This window comes from Heptranchias perlo, chromosome 4 (genome assembly GCF_035084215.1).
Source record: "Heptranchias perlo isolate sHepPer1 chromosome 4, sHepPer1.hap1, whole genome shotgun sequence".
NCBI classification, from domain to species: domain Eukaryota; kingdom Metazoa; phylum Chordata; class Chondrichthyes; order Hexanchiformes; family Hexanchidae; genus Heptranchias; species Heptranchias perlo.
In genome coordinates, this window is record NC_090328.1 from 22,274,052 (window position 1) to 22,294,477 (window position 20,426).

The window sequence follows — 20,426 nt, forward strand, 5'->3', positions numbered from 1 at the left end:
GAAAATCATGTCTCACGAATTTGATTGAGTTTTTTTGAAGGGGTAACCAAGAAGATAGATGAGGGCTGTGCAGTAGACGTGGTCTACATGGACTTCAGCAAAGCCTTTGACAAGGTACCGCATGGTAGGTTGTTACATAAGGTTAAATCTCATGGGATCCAAGGTGAGGTAGCCAATTGGATACAAAATTGGCTTGACGACAGAAGACAGAGGGTGGTTGTAGAGGGTTGTTTTTCAAACTGGATGCCTGTGTCCAGCGGTGTGCCTCAGGGATCGGTGCTGGGTCCGCTGTTATTTGTTATTTATATTAATGATTTGGATGAGAATTTAGGAGGCATGGTTAGTAAGTTTGCAGATGACACCAAGATTGGTGGCATTGTGGACAGTGAAGAAGGTTATCTAGGATTGCAACGGGATCTTGATAAATTGGGCCAGTGGGCCGATGAATGGCAGATGGAGTTTAATTTAGATAAATGTGAGGTGATGCATTTTGGTAGATCGAATCGGGCCAGGACCTACTCCGTTAATGGTAGGGCGTTGGGGAGAGTTATAGAACAAAGAGATCTGGGAGTACAGATTCATAGCTCCTTGAAAGTGGAGTCACAGGTGGATAGGGTGGTGAAGAAGGCATTCAGCATGCTTGGTTTCATTGGTCAGAACATTGAATGCAGGAGTTGGGATGTCTTGTTGAAGTTGTACAGGGCATTGGTGAGGCCACACTTGGAGTACTGTGTACAGTTCTGGTCACCCTATTATAGAAAGGATATTATTAAACTAGAAAGAGTGCAGAAAAGATTTACTAGGATGCTACCGGGACTTGATGGTTTGACTTACAGGGAGAGGTTAGACAGACTGGGACTTTTTTCCCTGGAGAGCAGGAGGTTAAGGGGTGATCTTATAGAAGTCTATAAAATAATGAGGGGCATAGATAAGGTCGATAGTCAAAATCTTTTCCCAAAGGTAGGGGAGTCTATAACGAGGGGGCATAGATTTAAGGTGAGAGGGGAGAGATACAAAAGGGTCCAGAGGGGCAATTTTTTCACTCAAAGGGTGGTGAGTGTCTGGAACGAGCTGCCAGAGGCAGTAGTAGAGGCGGGTACAATTTTGTCTTTTAAAAAGCATTTGGACAGTTACATGGGTAAGATGGGTATAGAGGGATATGGGCCAAGTGCAGGCAATTGGGACTAGCTTAGTGGTATAAACTGGGCGACATGGACATGTTGGGCCGAAGGGCCTGTTTCCATGTTGTAACTTCTATGATTCTATGATAATTTAATAGGACAAAGTCAGCATGGCTTTATGAAGGGGAAGTCATGTCTGACAAATTTGCTTGAGTTCTTTGAGGATATAACGTACAGGGTGGATAAAGGGGAACCAGTGGACATAGTGTATTTAGACTTCCAGAAGGCATTCGACAAGGTGCCACATAAAAGATTATTACTTAAGATAAAAAATCACAGGATTGGGGGTAATATTCTGGCATGGGTGGAGGATTGGTTATCGAACAGGAAGCAGAGAGTTGGGATAAATGGTTCATTTTCGGACTGGCAACCAGTAACCAGTGGTGTTCCACAGGGGTCGGTGCTGGGTCCCCAACTCTTTACAATCTATATTAACGATTTGGAGGAGGGGACCGAGTGCAACATATCAAAATTTGCAGATGATACAAAGATGGGAGGGAAAGTAGAGAGTGAGGAGGACATAAAAAACCTGCAAGGGGATATGGACAGGCTGGGTGAGTGGGCGGAGATTTGGCAGATGCAATATAATATTGGAAAATGTGAGGTTATGCACTTTGGCAGGAAAAATCAGAGAGCAAGTTATTTTCTTAATGGCGAGAGACTGGAAAGTACTGCAGTACAAAGGGATCTGGGGGTCCTGGTGCAAGAAAATCAAAAAGTTGGTATGCAGGTGCAGCAGGTGATCAAGAAAGCCAACGGAATGTTGGCTTTTATTGCTCGGGGGATAGAATATAAAAACAGGGAGGTATTGCTGCAGTTATATAAGGTATTGGTGAGACCGCACCTGGAATACTGCATACAGTTTTGGTCTCCATACTTAAGAAAAGACATACTTGCTCTCGAGGCAGTACAAAGAAGGTTCACTCGGTTAATCCCGGGGATGAGGGGGCGGACATATGAGGAGAGGTTGAGTAGATTGGGACTCTACTCATTGGAGTTCAGAAGAATGAGAGGCGATCTTATTGAAACATATAAGATTGTGAAGGGGCTTGATCGGGTGGATGCAGTAAGGATGTTCCCAAAGATGGGTGAAACTAGAACTAAGGGGCATAATCTTAGAATAAGGGGCTGCTCTTTCAAAACTGAGATGAGGAGAAACTTCTTCACTCAGAGGGTGGTAGGTCTGTGGAATTTGCTGCCCCAGTAAGCTGTGGAAGCTACATCATTAGATAAATTTAAAACAGAAATAGACAGTTTTCTAGAAGTAAAGGGAATTAGGGGTTATGGGGAGCGGGCAGGAAATTGGACATGAAGCTGAGTTCGGATCGGTCAATGCCCTGTGGGTGGCGCAGAGGGCCCAGGGGCTGTGTGGCCGGGTCCTGCTCCTACTTCTTGTGTTCTTTAGATTTGTGGTTGGGATCAGATCAGCCATGATCTTATTGAATGGCGGAGCAGGCTCGAGGGGCCGATTGGCCTACTCCTGCTCCAATTTCTTATGTTCTTATGTTCTTATGTTCTTGCCTTTTCTATAGCATTTTCAACCCTGGATGCCCGTTTTATACAAGTGAGACCATGTCTGGCTGCAATTGAGGAGGGAATGACAAGAAATGGGACTTATGCCATAGCCATGTATAACAGCCACATTAGAATGCTCCTGCCCAAAAATGTGATTCCACTGTCCTCCAGAAACGATGGTGGAAAATTTGGCAGAGTGGGGATGCGGTGTAGAAGCTCTATGCCTCATTTCCAGCCTGTGCCTGCCCGAATACTGCCCAAAGATTGGATGGTAGGCAAAGAAAATTGAGGCTTATAGATCCACTGCACTAAATGTAGGCCTTGATATTCATCCAACCCCTTGCCTGGGCAATATCCAGTCTTCAGAGCACTCATATTTGGTGGGCTGTCATTTGCATGGCCCCATTGCACCCTTGGGTACAAGCCCACCCTCTTGTCTCTCTGAAGGAAATGATGCAAGCCGGCCTAGGTAGAATTACAAATTTTATCAACTCTGATCTATTGGGGATAATTTTCATTTTCGTTGCAGGCGGAAAAGGGAAGTGCTGGGGGGCACAGCCAGAATCCCATTATTTGGCCCCTTAGCCTTATTTCCATCAGGAAGGAACACCTAATGGCATTTTTTGCCATCTTTATGAGTCTGAGTGAGACTGTCAGGTATAGTATTGAGTTGTAGATGGTCTGTCACTGACAATTTAGTGCTGCCTATTAGGAAATAGGGTAAAACAGACAAAACTCATTTCATTTATGTCCCTTACAGCCGGATGAGTGGGTTTCGATCCAGTTGGCAGAGGTGAAAGGACAGTTTCCTAACTCACCAAGTTGTTTATTTTTAATTGTAGGTATATACCGGAATCTCCTCGGTGGTTGCTCTCTCAAGGTCAAGTGGAACAAGCTGAAGCAATATTGAAAGCTGCTGCTAGGAAAAATGGCATTACACATATTGGGACAATATTTGATGCCACATGCAGTAATACGGTAACTAAGTGATTTTTGTTTTTTACTGTTCTTTTCTTTGTCACTATGTCATGCTGAGTTTAAAATCCGTTAGTCTTTTCAATATGTTATGTATCTGTCAGGATGCATTCTTTATAACTAAATTGAGAAGCCAAGGTTCGTAGTCCAAGTGCTACCAAAGCTGAAAAGAATAAAGGAGAGGATGAAACTAATGTCGAGATAGAGACTAGTTGCCACCAAGCTTGTGTTTGCGCTGTTCGTATGTGAATAACGTGCACATTTTTTGATTCATTTGTTTTCTATACTTTTTATCCCCAGGGTCCTGTGAATGGAAATAAACGTGCACACAATTATTTGGATTTGGTTAGAACTTCCAATATAAGGAACATCACAGTCCTCTTATTCTTTATGTGGTGAGTGGAGACTTCATTAGCAAAGACCTCCCACAGGAACTCATACTTGAAACTGTGAAGTCTGAAAGAACAGTAACAAATATTGTGCTGCTATAATTCCCCTTTTAATGCAGAATGTTTTTCTCTAATGAAAATGCATTCTCAGAAACTGTACATTTCAAAGTCATGCACCCCAGCAGTTTCATTGGAAGAAGCGGTAGCAGGGAGGCTTGAACCGATTTTAACATCTGGGCCTCATTAACCTGCCGCCTGCCGACCTCCCGATCAAAACGGCAGTAAACCATCGTCGAGGACCCGGGAGAGTATTCCCCAGCACAAGGTATGCGCTTCTTGGAGGTGAATCCCGGTCAAGGGATGGGAAAGCCCAGGGTAGGGAAGGCTCAAGGTTTCCCTGTGGGGCCTGGTGGAGCACTCCTGCTCCTCCTGTCCCACAAGGAAAATTTAAAAAAATTAAAAACTTACCTTACTGGGTCTCTTCTGGCCCTCACTGCTGTTCTCTGCAGACCTGAGGCACCTACAGCAACGGAGCATGGGACAGCTGAAGAACACTTCATTCCAATTTTAAAAATTTCCAGGCACAGGGAGTTTAACTGATCATCCTTCTACACTTCTCCAATGCTATATACCAAGAACACACTGACATTTCGAGCGCTCAGTGTTGCTATGGTGCAGTGCAGAACTGATGGAGTGCTGTACTGTTGGAGGTACCATCTTCCAGGTGTCTGCCCTCTCAGGTGGACCTAAAAGATCCCATGGCACTATTTTGAAGAAGAGCAGGGGAGTTCTCCCTAGAGTCCTGGCCGATATTTATCCCACAACGAACATCACTTAAACAGATTATCTAGTCATTATCCCCTTGCTGTTTGTGGGACCTTGCTGTGCGCAAATTGGCTGCTGCATTTCCCTACATTACAACAGTGACTACACTTAAAAAAAAAAGTACTTAATTGGCTGTAAAGTGCCGAGGGACGTCCTGAGGTTATGAAAGGCGCTATATAAATGGAATTTATTTATTTCCTTCTTTAAGGTTGAGAAATACATCATATAATGTTTACCCATTGTTAATGTACAATTTGAATATGCCCACCCATATTAGGACCGATGTATTCAAAGTTTCCTGTCACTTCTTGCAGAAAATCCCAGTATTGATGGCAGGTCATGGGGAGCCAGCGGAAAACCTCTCCTACCGATGCTTGGCCTGGACTTTTCTTGGCCCACTGGAACCATAGCTAGGTGGGATTTCCACATGCCCACAAGATCTCGCCAGCAACCAACGGCAGTTTCCTGAAAGTTGGGGGCAGGGGGGGGGGGGGGGCAGGCGCAATTAGGTGGACAGGCCAGGTTCAAGGCTGAAATCCTGCTGCTGAATGGTTCTCTACTGCTGTGAGGGAGGGAACAGTTAAAGGTTGCTGCAGTTATAAGGGCCAGAAAGCAACCAGGCAATAAGGAGGCAGAGACATAGCAAGAGCACAGTGAGAGGAGAATGGCAGAAAGTGGGCCAGCATTGAGGAGGGTCTGCTGTGGTCGAGGCCCCAAGATTCTCAGAAGCTTCTGTGGAGATGTCACTAGAGATAAGGGCAAGGAGGGAAATCCTATTTGGACCTGAAGACAGGAAGCCCTAGAAAAGGACGGTGCAGGCAATTTGGAAGGAGACAGCCGATTGGGAGAACACTCAAAGAACTTCCTGCACCTATCTTTATTTTCTTTGCAAAGGAAAAGGTCACCCATAATCAGCAGGAACAAAATGCCACAAGTGGAGTAACAGTAACCATAAGGTCCTTCAGTAGGCATGAGGAGGAAGCCGTACAACTCCTGGGCAAACACATTGAAGAGGCAGTGGGGTTTGGAGAAATTGGACGATCGTTGTCAGCTCGGGTTGGTAATGGTTAATGGGCGGATTAGCTGAGTGTGGATTCACTGTAAGCATTCAAAGGGAAGCTAGATGAGTCCTTGAGAGTGGCAAACATATAGAAGGTAGTTGGATCATTGGGATTATGTCACACAATCACTGTGGTCTCTTCATCACCTTCGGGGGTCAGAGAGGAATTACCTTAAGTTTTTTTCCTAAAAAAATTTTATCTGATTTTTGCCTCTTCCAGGAGACTGCAAGACAGTGTTGGTGGGGGGGGGGGGTAGTGGGGGAATGGAGTGATGGTATCAGGATGGGACAGACTCGATGGACCAGCTGGTCGTTATTTGTCCTTTTTCGAATGTTCGTATGTACGTAAACTGGTGAAAAGTCAGGGGGAAATCCTGCCTAATTCTAAAACTACTTAAAAACTGTTTTTTTTAAACTTTATTTATCGTTCATAGATTTTTTTTTCAATTTGCTGAAACTAAGCTAACTGGTCGCTTTTCCATTATGTCTAGTCATCTAGCAGCTATCTTGAATTTCACACGAAAGCTCAAAGCTCCCGAAAACATGTGTTCTTCAATCCTAACACTTCTATTACTGTTGAAGTCAATTTTCTGTGTAATATAATTATTACTGTGTAGAAGACAAGTTGAGACTATTTTACTTTAATCTTATTTAAATAAGGGAGTTTTAGCTCAAAAAACCTGCTGATTTATAGTGTGAATTCAGAGGCGCTACAGGCTAAAGTGCTGTTAGATGTATAATCTGGTTTGGTTACCTGTTCGCAATAAAGCTCTTTCATCTTCACCAACCCTCCCTTTTGTAGATATTTGCTGTCAGACACAGCTAAGAAACTGTTCCAGAGGTTTTGTTTTGTGGCAAAGAAGAGTAGTAAACTCCTGCTGTGAAATGATCCTTGCTGCAGGCTATAATGCCATGTTCTCAGTCTAAATGAGTTACTAATAAGGAAATATCCCTTCCCACAATTACATAAAGTTTACTGAAGTAATGTTATGTGGGTAAAAGATTCAAGGCCCGATTTTCCTGGCCCTTGCCCTCAGGGAACGCTCAGTTCCTTGAGCACAAAGGTCCCGAAAACGGGTGGACACCCAGATTGCCAGTCTCCACCACTTTAGTATAACTCTGGGATTTCTGAGGCTTTCCTCGGGGGTGGGGGGGCGGAAGGGTGTTTGGTCTGAGCCAGCAACTAGCGCAGGCCCTACAATATTATTTAAATGAGCCAGAGGGAGCGTTCCTGGCCACCCATCTCATTCTCAGATTTTTCCCGCTTGCTAAGCTTCCCAGCGTAGGAATGCCCAGAAAAGATTATTGCCTGTTCCAAAACCTCTGCTAACCAAAGTGCCTCTGGGGGCCTGAAGGGTAGGGAAGAGATTTTGAAGTTGGCTTCTTCTACTTTTTTGCCCCAATGTCCACCAACCCCCTCTCCCTCCTGACCTCTTGTTTGCCTATGGTCATTGGCAGCCAGAAGATTCTGATCACTACGGCTGAGAGGCCTGCAGCTATCACTGTTTTCCTTGCCACTACCATTGATGCTATTCTGTGCCAGTGGACAGGCCTTTCCCGGGGCTGTTCCCAAATCATTTAAACAGTCGAGGCAAGAAATCCTGTCAATACGTTATTTCATTGGGTAAGCTCACTCATCCAGCATTCCCAGCAGAGAGCTACACTCGAAGGCAATGTGGGGCAGTGTTGTAAGCCTATCTATGGCCCTCTTTGAAGGGTGCTTATCTGGGAACATGGGATCAGTGAATTTACCCTCATATCATTATTTAGGCTCACGTTGAACGTAAGAACATAAGAAATAGGAGTAGGAGTAGGCCGTATGGCCCCTCGAGCCTGCTCCACCATTCAATAAGATCATGGCTGATCTTCTACCTCAACTCCACTTTCCCGCCCTATCCTCATATCCCTTGATTCCCTTAGTGTCCAAAAATCTATCGATCTCAGTTTTGAATATACTCAACGACTGAGCATCCACAGCCCTCTGGGGTAGAGAATTCCTAAGATTCACAACTCTCTGAGTGAAGAAATTTTTCCTCATCTCGGTCCTAAATGGCTGACCCCTTATCTTGAGATTGCGACCCCTAATTCTAGACTCTCCAGCCAGGGAAAACAGCCTCTCAGCATCTACCCTGTCAAGCCCTCTAAGAATTTTATATGTTTCAATGAGATCACCTCTTGTTCTAAATTCTAGAGAATATAGGCCTATTCTACTCAATCTCTTCTCGTAGGACAACCCTCTCATCCCAGGAATCAATCTAGTGAACCTTCATTGCACCACCTCTTATGCAAATATATCCTTCCCTAGGTAAGGAGACCAAAATTGTACACTTTGCTCCAGGTGTGGTCTCACCGGAGCCCTATATAATTGCAGCAAAACCTCCTTACTCTTATACTCCAACCCCCTTACAATAAACGCTAACATACCATTTGTCTTCCTAATTGCTTGTTGTACCTGCATGTTAACTTTCTGTGATTCATGTACAAGGACACCCAGATCCCTCTGACTACTAACAGCTTTTAAAAAATATTCTGCTTTTCTATCCTTCCTACCAAAGTGGATAATTTCACATTTCCCCACATTATACTCCATCTGCCACCTTCTCGCCCACTGATTTAACCCATCTATATTCATTTGCAGCCTCTTTGCATCCTCCTCACAGCTTATTTTCCCACCTAGCTTTGTATCATCAGCAAACTTGGATACATTACACTCGGCCTCCTCATCTAAGTCATTGATATATATTGTAAATAGCTGAGGCCCAAGCACTGATCCTTGCGGCACCCCATTAGTTACAACCTGCCAACCCCAAAAATGACCCGTTTATTCCTATTCTCTGTTTTCTGTCTGTTAAACAATCCTCAATCCATGCTAATATATCACCCCCAATCCTATGAGCCCTAATCTTGTATAACAACCTCTGTGTGCCTTTTGAAAATCCAAATATACAACATCCACTGGTTCCTCCTTATCTACCCTGCTACTTACACACTCAAAGAACTCTACTAGGTTTGTCAAACATGGTTTCCCTTTCATAAAACCATGTTGACTCTGCCTAACCATATCCTTAATAATAGATTCTAGCATTTTCCCTACTACTAATGTCAGGCTAACTGGCCTATAGTTCCCTGTTTTCTCTCTCCCTCTTTTCTTGAATAGTAGTGTTACATTTGCTACCTTCCAATCCATGGGGACTGTTCTAGAATCTAGGGAATTCTGGAAGATCAAAAACAATGCATCCACTATCTCTGCAACCACCTCTTTTAAAACCCTAGGATGTAGGCCATCAGGTCCAGGGAATTTGTTGGCTTTTAGTCCCATTAATTTTTCCGGTACTTTTTCTCTACTAATCTGAGTTACTTTAAGTTCCTTACTCTCATCAGACCCTTGGTTCCCCACTATTTCTGGTATGTTTTTTTTGTCTTCTACTGTGAAGACAGATACAAAATATTTGTTTAATGTCTTTGCCATTTCCTTATAATTTCTGTTGTCTCTGCCTCTAAGGGACCCATGTTTACTTTCACTAATCTTTTTACATAATTGTAGAGGCTCTTACAATCTGTTTTTATATTTCTTGCTAGTTTACTATCATTCTATTTTCTCCCTCTTCATCAATTTCTTGGTCATCCTTTGCTGATTTCTAAAACCCTCCCAATTCTCAGGCTTCCTATTCTTTTTGGCAACACTGTAAGCCTCTTCTTTTAATCTAATACTATCCTTAACTTCTCTAGTTAGCCATGGTTGGATCACTTTTCCCGTTGAGTTTTTATTCCTCAAGGGAATATATATTCGTTGGTACGAGGGAAACTGCTGTAGACATAATAAAAAAATAACATTAATAACTTAAGATAATGAGGAACAGTCAACATAGATTTGTAAAGACCAAGTCATGCTTAACTAATTTAGCTTAATTTTTAAAGAAAACTTGTCGCTCTCCAGTGGCATTGCACGCAGGAAGTCAATCCCAAGGGCACTTTTCAGATCCAGGAGAGTTAGAGGACAGGGGATAATTGAACCAAGGTGGAGGAGGGAGGTAGGCTGATGCGAGGGGGAGTAAGATGAAGGGGAGAAAGAGATGATGTGGGAAGGCAGAGAGGAAGATGGTGAGAAGGGGACAGGGGATTAAGTGAGTGGGATGGGAGAGAAGTGAAGGGAGGAAGAAAAGGGAGAGAAGGCGATGGGAGAAGAAAGGAGGAGGAGGGGAGAGGATGGGAGAGAAGGAATGAGAGGAGGGAGAAGGGGAGGGGAGAGGTGGGGAGAGGAGAGGAGAGGTGGGGAGAGGGGAGTAGGTGTGTGCTTTGGTTACCAACTCTTCTGCCAGTGGAAACAGTTTCCCCTGATATACACTATCAAAACCCTTCATAATTTTGAACACCTCTATTAATTCTCCTCTGAACCTTCTCTGCTCCAAGGAAAACAATCCCAGCTTCTCTAGTCTCTCCACATAACTGAAGTCTCTCATCCCTGGCATCATTCTAACAAATCTCCTCTGCACTCTCTCCAAGGCCTTGACATTCTTCCTAAAGTGTGGAGCCCAGGATTAGATATGATACTCCAGCTGAGGCCTAACCAGTGATTTTTAAAGGTTCAGCATAACTTCTTGCTCTTGTACTCTATGCCTCTATGTATAAAGCCACCTCTGATCACTGTGCCTCCGAGGCCCTTAGCAACGTTAGATGGTAGGGGCGCAAGGATGACCCTTGTCTCCAGCACGGCTAGGACTAAAAGGACAGGGCCCCTAAAATTCTGCAGCGAATCTTCCGATTTCTTGTTGTTGCTTTGGTGGAAAAGCAGCAGAATCCCCCCGGGAAATGGCTAAAATTGACCATTTATGCTATTTTTCTGGGGTTCTGCTAATGTCCCACTGATGTTGCGGCAGGAGCCAAGGAGAACCCCTGCAGAATTTCAGGGCAAGACATATTCAACACGAATGTTGCTATATAAATGTAAGTTGTTGTTGCAGGGAAAATTTGTACAACACATTTCTGTCATTTGGCTCTAATTATAATGCACCCTCCCTTATTTGGGCAGGAAAATAATGTGCCAATGTTACTTCAGGCGTAAAGTGCCAGATGGGTCATCAGGCCTGGGAGCTGATGCAATGTATCCCTGTTCAATTTTCCTTCCCCACCTGCCTGATTTTCCTCCCTGCCTGTTAAAGTTTTGCCAGTTCCCTGGAAATTTGGGGCCAATATCTCTTAATAGTGTCCCGAAGCACGTTGTATAAAATTGCCTTCATATCAGTAACATTAACGAAAATGAAAGGAAAATCGCCATGAAATTTACATTGATGTAATTAAGGATGTTCAATTGGAATAAGCAAATTTTGCACCAGTGTGATGAACAGGCATTTGGAAAGGCAGGGACTAATTAGGAACAGTCAGCATGGTTTTGTGAGAGGAAAATCATGTCTCACGAATTTGATTGAGTTGTTTGAAGGGGTAACCAAGAAGATAGATGAGGGCTGTGCAGTAGACGTGGTCTACATGGACTTCAGCAAAGCATTTGACAAGGTACCGCATGGTAGGTTGTTACATAAGGTTAAATCTCATGGGATCCAAGGTGAGGTAGCCAATTGGATACAAAATTGGCTTGACGACAGAAGACAGAGGGTGGTTGTAGAGGGTTGTTTTTCAAACTGGATGCCTGTGTCCAGCAGTGTGCCTCAGGGATCGGTGCTGGGTCCGCTGTTATTTGTTATTTATATTAATGATTTGGATGAGAATTTAGGAGGCATGGTTAATAAGTTTGCAGATGACACCAAGATTGGTGGCATTGTGGACAGTGAAGAAGGTTATCTAACGGGATCTTGATAAATTGGGCCAGTGGGCCGATGAATGGCAGATGGAGTTTAATTTAGATAAATGTGAGGTGATGCATTTTGGTAGATCGAATCGGGCCAGGACCTACTCCGTTAATGGTAGGGCGTTGGGGAGAGTTATAGAACAAAGAGATCTGGGAGTACAGATTCATAGCTCCTTGAAAGTGGAGTCACAGGTGGATAGGGTGGTGAAGAAGGCATTCAGCATGCTTGGTTTCATTGGTCAGAACATTGAATGCAGGAGTTGGGATGTCTTGTTGAAGTTGTACAGGGCATTGGTGAGGCCACACTTGGAGTACTGTGTACAGTTCTGGTCACCCTATTATAGAAAGGATATTATTAAACTAGAAAGAGTGCAGAAAAGATTTACTAGGATGCTACCGGGACTTGATGGTTTGACTTATAGGGAGAGGTTGGATAGACTGGGACTTTTTTCCCTGGAGAGAGGGAGGTTTAGGGGTGATCTTATAGAAGTCTATAAAATAATGAGGGGCATAGATAAGGTCGATAGTCAAAATCTTTTCCCAAAGGTAGGGGAGTCTATAACGAGGGGGCACAGATTTAAGGTGAGAGGGGAGAGATACAAAAGGGTCCAGAGGGGCAATTTTTTCACTCAAAGGGTGGTGAGTGTCTGGAACGAGCTGCCAGAGGCAGTAGTAGAGGCGGGTACAATTTTGTCTTTTAAAAAGCATTTGGACAGTTACATGGGTAAGATGGGTATCGAGGGATATGGGCCAAGTGCAGGCAATTGGGACTAGCTTAGTGGTATAAACTGGGCGACATGGACATGTTGGGCCGAAGGGCCTGTTTCCATGTTGTAACTTCTATGATTCTATGATTCTATAAAAGGAAATTGGATAATTACTTGAAAGGGAAAAAATTGCAGGGCTATGGGGAAAGAGCAGGGAGTGGGACTAATTGAATAGCCCTTTCAAAGAGCCGGCACAGGCACGATGGGCCGAATGGCCTTCCTCTGTGCTGCATGATTCTATGGGGGTTAAATTGGTTAACCCCCGAAAATGGAAGCAGGGATCGCGGTGCGTGATTAACCCACGTCCGGTTGTTGAGATGCAGGCAGCACGTAACATTCGTGCTGCCTGCTAATCTACATGATTGTTGCGTGCAGCCAGCGCTACTTGCACTGTGAGGGGGCACCAATATCAGGAATGGCTGGCACTGCTTAAAGGCAACATGCCCCTCTTAAAGGGGAGGTGCTCTGTGGCTGCAGAAAGTGGTGTGAGAAGTGATTCCTGGGCTAGAAGATATTGAGGAATGGCTGGGAGAGAGAATGCATCAAGGTTCTCAGAAAGTGCACTGGGGGCCTTGGTGAAAGAGGAGGACAGATGGAGGGCCGTCCTATATCCGTAGGGGGGCAGGCTGCCCTCCAGACAAATCTTCAAGAGGCAGTGGGAGGCTGTGGCGGACAAGGTCAATGCCAGAAGCATCGCACCATGCACCTGGATGCAGTGCAGGAAGAAGTTCAATGATTCATCCAGTCGTGAATGGTGGTGGACAATTAAACAACTAACAGGAGGAGGAGGCTCTGTAAATACCCCCATCCTCAATGATGGCAGAGTCCAACACGTGAGTGCAAAAGACAAGGCTGAAGTGTTTGCAAGCATCTTCAGCCAGAAGTGCCGAGTGGATGATCCATCTTGGCCTCCTCCCGATATCCCCACCATCACAGCAGTCAGTCTTCAGCCAATTCGATTCACTCCACGTGATATCAAGAAATGGCTGAGTGCACTGGATACAGCAAAGGCTGTGGGCCCCGACAGCATCCTGGCTGTAGTGCTGAAGACTTGTACTCCAGAACTAGCCGCGCCTCTCGCCAAACTGTTACAGCACAGCTACAACACTGGCATCTACCCGACAATGTGGAAAATTGTCCTGTCCACAAAAAGCAGGACAAATCCAATCCGGCCAATTACCGCCCCATCAGTCTACTCTCAATCATCAGTAAAGTGATGGAAAGTGTCGTCGACAGTGCTATCAAGCGGCACTTACTCACCAATAACCTGCTCACCGATGCTCAATTTGGGTTCCGCCAGGACCACTCGGCTCCAGACCTCATTACAGCCTTGGTCCAAACATGCACAAAAGAACTGAATTCCAGAGGTGAGGTGAGAGTGACTGCACTTGACATCATACTGTGGCTACAAGAGCAGGTCAGAAGCTGGGTATTCTGCAGCGAGTGACTCACTTCCTGACTCCCCAAAGCCTTTCTACCATCTACAAGGCACAAGTCAGGAGTGTGATCGAATACTCTCCACTTGCCTGGATGAGTGCAGCTCCAACAACACTCAAGAAGCTCGACACCATCCAGGACAAAGCAGCCTGCTTGATTGGCACCCCATCCACCACCCTAAACATTCACTCCCTTCACCGCTGGCGTACAGTGGCTGCAGTGTGTACCATCCACAGGATGCACTGCAGCAACTCGCCAAGGCTTCTTCGACAGCACCTCCCAAACCCGCAACCTCTACCACCTAGAAGGACAAGAGCAGCAGGCACATGGGAACAACACCACCTGCACGTTCCCCTCCAAGTCACACATCATCCGACTTGGAAATATATCGCCGTTTCTTCATCGTCGCTGGGTCAAAATCCTGGAACTCCCTTCCTAATAGCACTGTGGGAGAACCTTCACCACACGGACTGCAGCAGTTCAAGAAGACGGCTCACCACCATCTTCTCAAGGACAATTAGGGATGGGCAATAAATGCTGGCCGAGCCAGCAACGCCCACATCCCATGAAAGAATAAAAAAAAGATTTGACATGAGTGGTCAAGGTGAGTGCCTTCACCTGTCACGTGGCATCTCCTACCAACTGCACTACTAGCCTCATCCACTGCTCCACGCAACCCCCCCCTCCCCCGTCACCCACATACCAACAATCTCTTTCAATCAGTACACAACCCACCGAATCAGATGTTGCATCTCACCCTCTTGCAAGCCGCACACCCACAACTCACAGGTCACACACACTGGCAGCTACTCAACCATGACAGCCACATCACCCAAACATCTCACAGGACACTCACTGACACACTTCCCTCTTTCTTGCTGGAGAAGGTGGCGCATAACACTAGGCAGCAGGAAAGACATAGGGGAGGACAGGCGCGCCTACACGTCCTCACCCCCGTGGAGGACACCGTGCTGGCGATCGTCGGGCGGTCCGTTGCTGTGGCCATGGCCACTGGTGTTGCCGGAGGTATTGACGATGAGGATCTCTGCATATGTAATCCTCCTCCTTGCTTCCCACTTCTCCCTCAGCCCACAATCTTTTCTGACTCACGTGCTGCAGATGGTGTCTTACTTTCTCCTCTCCCTGTTCCACAACTCAACCCGTCGCCCTTTGTCATTTCAGATACCCAAGACCTGGAACCGGCACCGTCAGAGGAGGCAGAGGACAATGACAGTGATGATGCAGGCACACCATCACTCGATCTTACACTCGCAGCCACCAGCTCAGCTACTGACACTGCGCATACTTTAGAGGCCAGGATAGAGGAGGGATCTGCACGTGGTGAGACAACTGACACAAGTGCGCAGGAGCCAGGGAGGGGGGGGAACAGATATCAGCTCGCCGGAGGGCAAGGTCGCTCACCAGCTCTGCTGCCGAGGAGTCAAATGATGACTTTGATGGGCTAAGCTACAGAAGGAGGCTGATGGGTGTACACCACCAAATGCTTGGTGCACTGGAAAGCCTGCCAGAACGCCTGCACACAATGTCAAGGGGCATGGAGGAGTCCAGCTCCAACTTGGCACAGGGTTTTGCATAGAGCTTGGAGCCCATCCTTTCCAACATGGAATGGGTGGTCACCTCCATCAGCACACCTGTGAACTCACCATGATGCAGCGTCTGATGGCCAATGTCTCAGCTTCCAATGCAAGACAAACAGCTTCCATTGCAGCACAAGCAGTTGCCATCAAAGATCTGCATGCTGCAGTTGGAGCTCAGACCGCTGCTTTGGAAGCACAGACTACTGCATTACAGGCTCAGACTGCTGCTCATTGCTCTGGGTACCATTGTGGAAAGGGGCTTCCAGGGATTCATAGCCCACCAGCAATGTGTTCTCCAGCAGATCACCAGGAGTGCTGTGGCGCTGCCTTTAAGAGTGGCAGTGACACCATGGCAGTCGAACCTGCTGTCCTCTCTCCGGACGACACCATTCCTGTTCCCACCCCTGCCACTCCACCTGTGCCCTTGCCGTTGCCTGTCAGCCAGCCAGGCCAGACTGCTGCAGCCCAGGCCGAGATGGTGCAGCCCAGAGCTGCTTGAGGTTGTCCGCCAAGGCCATCTGCTCGCTCCTCCAGCAGCCTTCCACCACCCATGCTCCAGCCAATGGAGATGCACCTCGTAGGAACACAAGGATTGGTAAAGGCACACGAGCAACAGGCACCAAGGGAATGCATGAGGGTGAACAGTCTCATTTTGTTTGCTTTATTGCACATGTCAATTGATAAATTTGGATTTGGATTTGCATTTGGTGTTGGCTTTCATTTCTGCGATGAGCTGAGGGAGGAAGCAATGTGTAATCATAAGGAGGATGATTTGATGGTCATTTGGGAGCAGAAAGGTAAGGAGTGTGGGACTGTTGGTGAATGAGGAGGTGTCCTTGAGGTTACTGGTATATCTCATTCATAATCTGATCATGCAGAGCCCTGGCAGACAGGGCCTGTCTACCTTATTGCCTCTCTGCCTCTTCCTCCACTTCCTGCTGCACTTTCTCATCCTCCTCCACTTACTCCTTCATCTCTTCCTCCTCCTCCTCCTTCACCACCGCCTCTTTCTCCTCTTCCTCTGCCTCTGGCTCAGGTTCTCGCTGGATAGGTAGTGGCAAGGGCTGTTCCCTCATAATGGCCAGGTTGTGCAGCATGCAGCATACAATGACAAATCTTGACACCTGCTCAGCTGAGTACTGCAGGGCTCCTCCAGAGTGGTCCAGGCAGCGGAAGTGTTGCTTGAGGATGCCTATGGTGTGCTCGATGATGTTCCTTGTGGCAGCATGGCTCTTGTTGTATGCCTGCTATGCATGTGCACATGCGTTCCAGACCAAAGTCATGAGCCACTTCATGAGGGGATAACTTTTGTTGCCTAGCAGCCAGCCTTTGACTTGCCTTGCTGCTTGAAATATAGGTGGCACGTTGGACTGTCGCACAATGAAGGAGTCATGACTGCTGCCAGGGCAGCGGGCATTGACCTGCATGATGCACTGCGTGTGGTCGCACACCAGCTGCACATTGAGGGAGGCGAACCCCTTTCTGTTCAAGAATATGGCCGAGCTCTGATGTGGAGCATGCATGGCAATATGTGTGCAGTCAATGGCACCCTGTACCATGGGGAAGCCTGCAATGCGAGCAAACCCTCGGGTTCACTCCTGCTGCTTGTCTCTGTCAAGAGGGAACGTGATGAATCTGTTTCTGAGTGTGTACAGAGCCTTTGTGACCTCCCGTATACAGCAGAGCACTGCAAACTGAGATGTTTCTTATATCGCCAGCAGCAGCCTGAAAGGAGCCAGAGCCGTAAAATTTAAGTGCCACAGTTCCTGACGGCCACAGGCAATGCTCTTCTTGCCCTGCTCTGAGGCTGCAGTTGTGGCTGCAGCAGTTGATAAATCTCAGTCACGACTTCTTCCATGAACCACAGCCGTCAGATTCACTGGTCGTCGTTGAAGTTGAGATAGGAGAATTGCTCCCTGAAGGCCCTCATTGGATATGGCCTCCTGCAGAGTGCCCTGCGCCTCCTCCTCCTCCTCCTCCCTCTTCTAGCAGCTTGTCCTGCTCTGCATTGTCTCTCTGCATGCTCTCAGTCATGTTCAATTCCCAGAGGAAGCCTTAGTAGGCCACCCATGTCTGGAAGCAACGTTGTTCAGCACACTGTTTTAAATGCCACTAACAGTACTGCAGGACCACCCACACCACTCTCTATATAATATTGCAACTTTCTCCATGTGTAGGAAACTTCTACAAACACTTACAATTGTACCAGCAGCCAGAATAACTAATCCAGCAACTAACCTGTAAATCCTGCATGATCCCTGTAAATAGTGCTGATGGGAGCGGGGTTGGGGGGGGGGGGGTCCTTCATGCCATTTAATCCTGTTCAGCTGTGCAAGGTTAAGACAAGGCCTTGGCTGGAGTGGGGAGTTTGCAAATGGCGCCGACTGATTCAAATCAGCGTTGCACACTGACTTACGTCATAATCTCCCTACTCTACACGCTGCCAGGGTTCGTTAGGTGCGTGTGCGCAGCCACCTTTACCAAGATGGCGTCCTGCACGCGTCACACCGGAAGTGTGCGCGCGCATCTTTGGGGCTTAGGAGTCCGCGTAGCACCCACTCAATGGGCACTACGCAGCCCAATTTAGCCCCCCACGCTTCATCAACTGTGCCCAGCCCAACTACGTTCACATTCTGCGAAGTAACCAAACCATTGTGCATCTGTGTGTGTTCAGCCTGTAACTGACTTCCATATTGTTAATATACCTGATAAATATGAAGGATTTTTAGTTTTCTTGTAACATTTAATGTGGATAGTTGACTAAATAGTTTCTTTGTTTCATTTCTTTGTCGATTCATAATTATGAGGGGGTTTGATAGGGTCGACATAGAGAAGATGTTTCTTGTGGGGGAGACCAAAACTAGGGGTCATAAATACAAGACAGTCACTAATAAATCCAATAAAGAATTCAGGAGAAACTTCTTTACCCATAGAGTGGTTAGAATGTGGAACTTGCTACCACATGAAGTAGTTGAGGCAAATAGCATTGATGCCTTTAAGGGGAAGCTAGATAAATACATGAGGGAGAAAGGAATAGACGGATGTGCTGATAGGATTAGATGAAGTAGGGCGGGAATAGGCTCTTGTGGAGTATAAACACCGGCATGGAACATCAGCTTGGAAGACAGGGCAAATATGTGAGGGCAAGGCTGGATGGCATCTATTTTAATGCAAGGAGTCTTGCGAATAAGGTGGATGAACTGAAGGTGTTGATAAACACATGGGAGTATGATATTGTTGCTGTCACAGAGACATGGTTGAGGGAGGGGCAAGACTGGCAGCTCAATATTCCGGGGTACAGAATCTTCAGGCGAGACAGAGGGGGAGGTATAAGAGGAGGGGGGGGTCGCAATATTAATTAAAGAATCAATTACTGCCATAAGGAGGGATGATATATTAGCAGGTTCCTCTAATGAGGCCATATGGGTGGAGCTTAAAAACAAAAAGGGGGCAAGCACTTTGATGGGAGTGTACTATAGGCCCCCAAACAGTCAGGGGGAGATAGAGGAACAGATATGTAGGCAAATCTCAGAAAATTGTGCAAATAATAGGGTAATAATAGTGGGGGATTTCAACTTCCCCAATATTAACTGGGATACTCAGAGTGTAAAAGGCTTAGAGGGTACAAAATTCTTAACGTGCATCCAGGAGAGCTTTTTGAGCCAGCATGTAGAAAGTCCTACAAGAGAGGGGGCGGTACTGGACCTAATTCTAGGGAATGTGGCCGGCCAAGTGGAAGAAGTGCTAGTAGGTGAGCACTTTGGTGACAGTGACCATAATTCAGTGAGATTTAAGGTGGTCATGGAAAAGGACAGGGAGGGGCCGGAAATAAAGGTTCTAAATTGGGGGAAGGCTGATTTTAATAGGATAAGGCAGGATCTGGCCAAAATGGACTGGGATCAGCTGCTTGTAGGAAAATCCGCATCGGAGCAATGGGAGTCTTTCAGAAGGGAGATTGAGACCATACAATGGCAACATGTTCCCGTAAAGGTCAAGGGTGGTTCCAAGAACTCCAGGGAACCTTGGATGTCAGGGGATATACGAGAATGGATTAGGAAAAAAAGGAGGGCTTTTGGCAGATACAAAAGGCTAAAGACGGAGGAAGCCCAAGAGGAGTACAAAAAGTGCAGGGGGATACTTAAAAAAGAAATTAGGAGATCAAGGAGGGGCCATGAAATAACACTGGCGAGCAAAATAAAGGAAAATCCTAAGATGTTTTATAAGTATATTAAGGGTAAGAGGATGACTAGGGAAAAAATAGGGCCCATTAGGGACAAAAATGGCAATCTGTGTGTGGAGCCGGCAGATGTAGGAGGGGTTCTAAATGAATTTTTTGCATCTGTTTTCACTATGGAGAAGGACGATGTAGACATAGAAATACGGCAGGGGGACTGTGATATACTCGAACATATTAACATCGAGCGGGAGGAGGTATTGGCGGTTTTAGCAGGCCTAAAAATGGATAAATCCCCAGGCCCGAACGAAATGTATCCCAGGCTACTGTGTGAGGCAAAGGAGGAGATTGCGGGGGCTCTAACACATATATTCAGAACCTCTCTGGCCACAGGGGATGTGCCAGAGGACTGGAGAACCGCTAATGTAGTACCATTATTCAAGAAGGGGAGTAGGGAAAAACCGGGGAACTACAGGCCAGTGAGCCTAACATCAATGGTAGGAAAATTATTGGAAAAAATTCTGAAGGACAAAATTAGTCTCCACTTGGAGAAGCAAGGATTAATCAGGGATAGTCAACATGGCTTTGTCAAGGGAAGATCATGTCTGACTAATTTGATTGAATTTTTTGAGGGGGTGACTAGGCGCGTGGATGAGGGTAACGCAGTGGATGTGGTATACATGGATTTCAGTAAGGCCTTCG

The 20,426-nt window shown here is 46.3% G+C and overlaps 1 protein-coding gene across 2 annotated transcripts in view; it reads left to right on the forward strand.

The window, feature by feature from the left end:
• Positions 1–20,426, forward strand: part of LOC137320768 (organic cation/carnitine transporter 2-like) — a 91,315-nt gene that overhangs the window by 34,698 nt on the left and 36,191 nt on the right. For both annotated transcript variants that reach the window (XM_067982563.1, XM_067982562.1), the window contains 2 exons: positions 3,539–3,674; positions 3,972–4,066. In XM_067982563.1, the coding sequence (XP_067838664.1) occupies positions 3,539–3,674; positions 3,972–4,066 (231 nt within the window). The remainder of the gene's footprint in view (positions 1–3,538; positions 3,675–3,971; positions 4,067–20,426) is intronic.